General features: G+C 36.7%; 1 protein-coding gene across 1 annotated transcript; it reads left to right on the top strand.

The window, feature by feature from the left end:
- Nucleotides 1-977: 977 nt before the first annotated feature.
- On the top strand, nucleotides 978-1,913 carry LOC136174437 (olfactory receptor 4P4-like). Its single transcript, XM_065944632.1, has one exon. It carries the CDS (start codon nucleotides 978-980, stop codon nucleotides 1,911-1,913), a length of 936 nt encoding a protein of 311 aa, XP_065800704.1.
- The last annotated feature ends 6,809 nt before the right edge of the window (nucleotides 1,914-8,722 follow it).

The following is an 8,722-nucleotide window of genomic DNA, read 5'->3' as shown; positions in this document are numbered from 1 at the left end:
CGTGTTAGTTACATAACATGTATAACTATTGATTAATTAATTTATTAATATCATTGCCTCCAATACCACCACGTGTATCTGACCACAAAGTTTGTTTAAAGTTGTCTTCTGTATTATCTCTCTTGATTTACACCAGTTCTTTAGATTGTAAATAAAACATATGCAATTTCTAGCAAAAGTCATGGCATATGCTAAATTAAAAAAATATGTAGGCATTTTATTTTATCTATGGTTTAATGATTGCCATCACTAACTTCAATGACTGTAATTATTTTTTAATTGCCTTTCACTTGAATTATAAATAGGATAAATGTATTTCCTATTTTTTCACAATTTCTATCATTAAATGCATTCTCTCTTTTGCTGAGTAGCTCTCAAACATTCTTTACTTTCTAATATTATAGCAATCACTCTGGTTTAGCATGATTCATTGGCAATATTTTCACATATAAGCCATAAAGAGCACACTCTGTAAGAATTTTCCAGTTTAGGTTGGGATGCTTAAATACATTTGCATTTCCTGGTGATTCACTCCCAGATAATTCAGAGAATTTGGACAAATATATTAGAAAAAGGAAGGTCAATTTTATGTCTTTGATATATATTCAAAATATGTGGAAAAGCATGTTTTTACTTTGGTCAATTAAAAATCTTTGTTAGCTAGATAATATAATTGACAGTCAAATATGTTTTGATTTTCAAAATATTATTTAAATGTTTAAAATCAATGCTGAAAAATAAAATTCAGTAAAATAATTATTACAAAAGTGTACCACAGTAGATTTATAAAATAAAAAGCAATTAAAAAATAAAGCAGCTTAATTCAATAAGTTGAGAATATTATATTCATATCAAACTAGTTTTTAGTAAAGCCTATAATTTTGTGTTCATATTGTTAATTTTCACCAAATTTATGTGTGTTTGTTTTTTTCAGATACCTAATTCATTTGTATATAATATATACCAAACTCAGATATATGGAACACCAGAGAAACATCTCAGAATTCATCCTTTTGGGGCTTTCTCATGACCAGAACATACAAACATTTTGCTCTGTGCTCTTTTTATTCTGCTATGTGATCCTGTTGGTAGGGAATCTTCTGATCCTTGTGTCCATTCCAGGCAGTCCTCTTTTTAACCAACCAATGTACTATTTCCTCAGTCACTTATCATTCATAGACATTTGCTATACCTCTAGTGTTACACCCAAACTAATTGGTGATCTGCTAGGGGGAAAAAAAACCATTTCTTACGATAATTGCATGTTCCAGATTTTTGCAATGCATTTTTTTGGCAGTATCGAGGTCTTCATTCTTACTGCCATGGCTTTTGATCGCTACATTGCCATTTGTAAACCTCTCCACTATATGATTATCATGAACAGGACAAAATGCAATCTTCTAGTCTTGGCTACTTGGGCTGGTGGGGCTGTCCATTCTTTTCCTCAATTATCTATGATAATCCAGTTGCCTTTTTGTGGTTCTAGTGAAATTGGTCACTATTTTTGTGATATCTTCCCTATGCTTAAACTTGCTTGTGCTGACACCTACATCACTGGTGTCCTTCTGGTTGCCAATTCAGGAATGGTTTCCTTAGTTACTTTTGTTGTCCTATTTGTTTCTTATGTCATCATACTATTCACTTTAAGAAATCACTCAGCTGAGGGAAGACGCAAAGCCCTCTCCACCTGTGGGTCTCATATCACAGTAGTCCTCTTATTTTTTGGACCTTCGATCTTTGGTTACCTTAGACCTCCTACTACTTACCCTGAGGACAAGGTACTTGCACTATTTTACACTGTCATCGCCCCCGTGTTCAATCCTTTAATCTATACACTGAGAAATACTGAGATGAAAAACGCCATGAGAAAAGTTTGGTGTCAAAGGTTACTTTCAAAGAAAGCATACGATTAGTGTGAAGAAGCTTGTATGTAAGCAATTTTATAAAAGAAAAGAGACTGATGTAAATTAAAAAAAAAAAAAAAGACTATCTCATAGATTTTATATTCTAGCATCATTTGAATGGAATTATTGAGAACAGAAATTTAGAAACTTAAAATCAAAACCATTACTAATTTGTGCATACCAAAATACCTGGAAGGTTGATCAATTTTTTGGAGTATTATGGTGGGGTAGACATGGTTACCTGCAAGGAAATAAAAACAAAAAAACTGGTTCAAAACAAAAAAGACAATTCTATATTGACCTTTGAATATTAAGATAAAAATATTTCAAATTATAATTATTTTAAAAACTCTGGGCTTATGGGCCAGACCATACGGTGGCTCATGTTATATGGCAGTAGAAAAGCTGAAATATGAGATCAAATAATATCCTTAGATTTGTGAAAGAATATTCACCTGCATATTTTAGTAGCATTCAGAAATCAGTGATTAACAAAAGATCAGTATAGCAGACTCTTTTAACTCACTTCCAGATGGTCACCTGACTTCACATTAAAAAATAGTAAAAACTAGTAAAGACAAATTAAGAATCAATAATTCAGGAAGATTAAAACCACAATCAATGTTTTCCACCTATAGATCAGAATATAAAGCATTTCCCATAAAACTTACAGAAGTGATTAATAATAAAATGTAGGTGTTAACAAACCCTTAATTGCCTAAAATGATAATTGGCTCGTGATTGGGTTGGTACTCAAAGATCTGTCATGCAACAATGAGAGGGAAAAAAGCTAGCAAAAGACAAATAATATGCGATTAAAGTCAAAGAAAGAAACAAGTGAGTGCATTTTTGTAGCACATGGGTATTAATAGCAAATTTATTGTTAATTGTCAAATCTTGTAGATAACTAGGATGTTCTTCTGTAGGTGAATAGATAAAATGTGGTACTTCCAGACAATGGAATACTATTCAATACTACAAGAAACTTAAATTCATTCAGTTCAGTTGCTCAGGTGTGTCTGACTCTTTGTGATCCCATGAACCGCAGCACACCAGGCCTTCCTGTCCATCACCAACTCCCAGGGTTTACCCAAACTCATGTCCATTGAGTCAGTGATGTCATCTAACCATCTCATCCTCTGTCACCCCCTTCTCCTGCCCTCAATATTTCCCAGTATCAGGGTCTTTTCAAATGAGTCAGCTCTTCATATCAGGTGGCCAAAGTATTGGAGTTTCAGCTTCAACATCAGTCTTTCCAATGAACACCCAGGACTGATCTTCAGGATGGACTGGTTGGATCTCCTTGCAGTCCAAGGGACTCTCAAGAATCTTCTCCAACACCACAGTTCAAAAGCATCAATTCTTCAGTGCTCAGCTTTCTTTATAGTCCAACTCTCACACCCATACATGACCACTGGAAAAACCATAACCTTGACTAGATGGACCTTTGTCGGCAAAATAATGTCTCTGCTTTTTAATATGCTGTCTAGGTTGGTCATAACTTTCCCTCCAAGGAGTAAGCATCTTTTAATTTCATGGCTGCAGCCACCATCTGCATTGATATTGGAGCCCAAGAAAATAAAGTCTGTCACTGTTTCCATTGTTTCCCAATCTATTTCCCATGAAGTAATGGGACCAGATGCCATGATCTTTATTTTGTGCCAACTTTTTCACTCTCCTCTTTCACCTTCATCAAGAGATTCTTTAGTTCCTCTTTGCTTTCTGCCATAAGGGTGGTGTCATCTGCATATCTGAGGTTACTGATATTTCTCCCAGCAATCTTGATTCCAGCTTGTGCTTCATCCAGGCCAGCATTTTCCATGATATACTTTGTGTCTAAGCTAATGTCATGATGTATGTCAAAACCCATAAACTGTATAAAACATAAAGTGAATCCTAATGTAAACTATGAATTTTGTGTGATGAAGTTGTGTCAATGTGGATTCCTTTGAATGTAAAAAATACACCTCTCTTGTGGGAGAGGCTGTTCTTGTGTGAGGATAAGGGTATATGGTTTTGCCATGAAACTAAAACTGCTTTACAAAGTAAAATTCATTAGTTAAAAATATACATTTTGTCAAAATAGATACATCAACTTATCTTGAAACCAGAATGTAGAAAGAATTCTGAGAAAGATTTTATAGAGAAACTAGAAGAGAATTTTATGAAAGTCCTTTCAGCATGCTTCAGTTCAGTTCAGTTCAGCCGCTCAGTCGTGTCTGACTCTTTGCAACCCCATGAACTGCAGCACGCCAGGCCTCCCTGTCCATCACCAACTCCCAGAGTTCACCCAAACTCATGTCCATCGAGCTGGAGATGCCATCCAACCATCTCATTCTCTGTCATCCCCTTCCCCTCCAGCTCCCAATCCCTCCCAGCATCAGGGTCTTTTCCAATTAGTCAACTATTCCCATGAGGTGGCCAAAGGATTGGAGTTTCAGCTTCAGCATCAGTCCTTCCAATGAACACCAGGACTGATCTCCTTTAGGATGGACTGGTCGGATCTCCTTGTAGTCCAAAGGACTCTCAAGAGTCTTCTCCAACATCACAGTTCAAAAGCATCAATTTTTTGGTGCTCAACTTTCTCCACAGTCCAACTCTCACATCCATACAAGACCACTGGAAAAACCATAGCCTTGACTAGATGGACCTTTGTTGGCAAAGTAATATCTCTGCTTTTAATATGCTATCTATGTTGGTCATAACTTTCCTTCCAAGGAATAAGGGTCTTTTAATTTCATGGCTGCAATCACAATCTGCAGTGATTTGGGAATCCATAAAATAAAATAATGCATGCTAATTGAAATATGATTAAGAAATCACACATACTAATTGAAAAAAAAAAAAAATATGTTCACTTCATTGAGTCCCTTGCACAGCAAGGAGATCAAACCAGTCAATTATAAATGAAATCAACCCTGAATATTCATTGGAAGGACTGATGCTGAAGCACTGATACTTTGACTACATGATTTGAAGAGCCAACTCATTGGAAAAGACCCTAATACCGGGAAAGATTAAAGGCAGGAGTAGAAGTGGTTGATAGAGGATAAGGTGGTTGGATGGCATCACTGACTCAGTGGACATGAATTTGAGCAAACTCTGGGAGACAGTGAAGGACAGGAAAGCCTGGCGTGCTGAATTTCACACGGTTGCAAATAGTTGGACATGACTTAGCAACTGAACAGCAATAGCAATGTTCAATAGTTGCATTATTATAATTGCCAAGGAAGTAACCTAAGTGTCCATTACCAGATGAATTAATAAAGAAGACTTGGTGCGCACACACAAACACACATATATAGGTACACACACACACACACAGAGGAATACTACTCAGTCAAAAAAATAATGATATATATTACCACCTAGGAACATGGAAGGATTGGAGAGCGTTATGCTAAGTGAAATAAATCAGACAGAAAAAGATAAATACTGTATGATATCTCCTAAATGTGAAACCTAAAAGCTATGACAAATTAGTGAATATAGCATAAAGGAAGTAGAGTCACAGATATAGAGAAAAAACTAATAGTTACCATTGTGGGGGATGGCAACATTGGGGTGGGGGAATGGGATGTATAAACTATTGGATGCAAGATAGGTTAAAGAATGTATTGTAAAACACAGAGAATATACCCATGACTTTGTAAATGAAAGTAACCTTTAAATTTGTATAAAAACTAAAAATTGCAAGAGTCACAATCATTCTAAAGATGCCATATAAGGAAGTATGCATGCACGTGCTAACTTGCTTCAGTTTTGTCTGTCTCTTTGCGACCCTATAGACTGTAGCCCACCAGGCTCCTCTGCCCATGGGAATCTCCAGGCAAGAATAGTGGAATGTGTTTCCATGCCGTCCCCCAGGGGACTTACCAACTCAGGGATCACCTGTGTCTCTTACACCTCCTGCACTGGCAAGTGGGTTGTTTACCACTGGCAGCACCTGGGAAGCCCTCAAGGAGTTATAAAGGATGGAAAAAATGATAACAAAGGTAAAATTAAGTATTGTTTTTAGAGCAGAGAGGAACTGCACAACTTACCATCCAAAGAATTTCTAATAAAGAATCAAATTATCAAATTCAAAAAAAATTTGAAATCATTCCAGCCATCTTTTCTGACCACGATGCTGTAAGATTAGATCTCAGTTACAGGAAAAAAAAAAAAAAAAAAACCCAACTATTAAAAACTCCAACATATAGAGGCTAAATAACACGCTTCTGAATAACCAACAAATCATAGAAGAAATCAAAAAATAAATCAAAATATGCATAGAAACGAATGAAAATGAAAACACAACAACCCAAAACCTACGGGACACTGTAAAATCAGTGCGAAGGGGAAGGTTTATAGCATTACAGGCCTACCTCAAGAAACAAGAAAAAAGTCAAATAAATAACCTAACACTACACCTAAAGCAACTAGAGAAGGAAGAAATGAAGAACCCCAAGGTTAGTAGAAGGAAAGAAATCTTAAAAATTAGGGCAGAAATAAATGCTAAAGAAACAAAAGAGACCACAGCAAAAATCAACAAAGCTAAAAGTTGGTTTTTTGAAAAGGTAAATAAAATTGACTGTTAGCCAGACTCATCAAGAACCAAAGGGAGAAGAATGAAATCAACAAAATTAGAAATGAAAATGGAGAGATCAAAACAGACAACTCTGAAATACAAAGGATCATAAGAGACTACTACCAACAGCTCTATGCCAATAAAATGGACAACTTGGAAGAAATGGACAAATTCTTAGAAAACTATGACTTTCCAAAACTGAACCAAGAAGAAATAGAAGATCTTAACAGACCTGTCTCCAGATTTGGGAATTCCCTGGTGGATCACTGGTAGAGAATCCACCTTCCAAAGCAGGAGACACAGATTCAGTCTCTGGGTTGGTTGGGAAGAATCCCTAGAGAAGGAAATGGCAACCCACTCCAGTAATCCTACCTAGGAAATTTCATGGACAGAGGAGCCTCGCGGGCTACAGTCCATGGGGTTACAGAGTCCAACATGACTTAGAGATTAAACGCCGGCAAAACTGGCAGTCCAGTGGTTAATACTCAGCATTTTCACTGTTGGGTCCCTGGGTTCAATCACTGGTCAGAGAACAAAGAATCCTGAAAAAGTGGCAGTGTGGCCAGCAACGACTAGAGAAAAATAAGCAATCTCAAAACCAAGAATGTTAAGGAAAGTGTTGTTGTTGTTATTACTGTATGTTTAAATTTTCAGTGTTTTATATACTTTGCCGCCCTGGGCCTTCCAGCTGCACCCTGGCTTTCTCCAGTTGCGGTGAGAGCAGCCGCTCTTTGCTCAGGGTTCAGGCTTCTGACTGTGGTCGCTTCTCTGGCTGCACAGCCCTGGCTCTGGAGCTTGTGGGCTCGGTACTCACCGAACAGGGACTGTGGTTGCTCTGCGGCGTGTGAAATCTTCCTAGACCAAGGATTGAACCCAGGTACCCTGCCTTGGCAGGCAGATTCCTATCCACTGTACCACTAGGGAAACTGTGTTGTTATTCTTTTTTAAATCATCACATTTAATTTTAGTTATGTTCTATGATGTTTACTTAGATGAACAGAACCAAACAAAACTGTCACTAAAAGTGAAATAGAAGTTGAGTTAATTAATAAATTCATTTCAAAGGACTCTCAGTTCAGTTCAGTTCAGACCCTCAGTCATGTCAGACTCTCTGTGACCCCAAGGACAAAAAGCCCAGCATACCAGGCCTCCCTGTCCATCACCAACTCCCAGAGTTTACTCAAACTCATGTTCATTGAGTCGGTGATGCCATTCAACTATCTCATCCTCTGTTGTTCCCTTCTCCTCCTGCCCTCAATCTTTCCCAGCATCAAGGTCTTTTCTAATGAGTCAGTTCTTTGCATTGGGTGGCCAAAGTATTGGAGTTTCAGCTTCAGCACCAGTCCTTCCAATGAATATTCAAGACTGATCTCCTTTAGGATGGACTGGTTGGATCTCCTTGCAGTTCAAGGGACTCTCAAGAGTCTTTAACATCACAATTCAAAAGCACCAATTCTTCAGTGCTCAACTTTCTTTATGGTCCAACTGTTACATCCATACATGACTACTGGAAAAACCATAGCTTTGATTAGATGGACCTTTGTTAGCATCTTTAAAAAGTAATTCTTTGTTTTCATTACCATATTCCCTTAATAATATGAATTTCTATTTATAGAGCATTATTAGTGATCAGAATTCTTATTTCAAACAGTATTGACCTAGCACTAAAAACATTTTCTGATACAAATCTAAACACAAATTCCACTAAATGAGACTTGAGACTTTACCAAAATATTTCACAGAAATTACTTAGTACTTCTTGTAGCAGCTGTCAGGAGTAATAGGTTGACAGCATTTTTCAAATGGAAACATATTGACATATAGCTACATAACTAATTTTTAGTGCATAAAAATTATGTTTATCCACATATCCAGGAAGGATTTATCTATTTTATAAATAAATTTGATAACTGCAACTTTGGCCCTTTTGACTCTCTTTACCCATTTTGTCCTGCCCCTTCCACCCACCTCTGGCAACCAGCAATCTATTCTATGAATCTATGAATTCAGGTTTGTTTGCTTTTTCTTTTTTTAAGATTTCACATATAAGTACAACTATATGGTATTTGTCTTTCTTTGTCTGTCTTACTTCATTTATCATAATGCTCTCAAGTTCCATCTGCGTTATTAAAATGGCAAGAATTGTTTCTTTTGTATATGCATATACACATATATTCATGTATCACATTTTCTTTATCCATTCTTCTGACAGAGGGCACTTAGGCAGTTTCAGTGTTGTGGTTATTGT

The sequence above is a fragment of the Muntiacus reevesi genome, chromosome 9 (assembly GCF_963930625.1).
Source record: "Muntiacus reevesi chromosome 9, mMunRee1.1, whole genome shotgun sequence".
NCBI lineage: Eukaryota > Metazoa > Chordata > Mammalia > Artiodactyla > Cervidae > Muntiacus > Muntiacus reevesi.
The sequence above is the reverse complement of the archived record's forward strand: the minus strand, read 5'-3'. Positions and strand labels throughout refer to the sequence as shown.

Bases quoted from the DNA above. Each gene is read 5' to 3' on its own strand.
- LOC136174437 (XM_065944632.1), top strand. From the start codon at position 978: ATGGAACACCAGAGAAACATCTCAGAATTCATCCTTTTGGGGCTTTCT.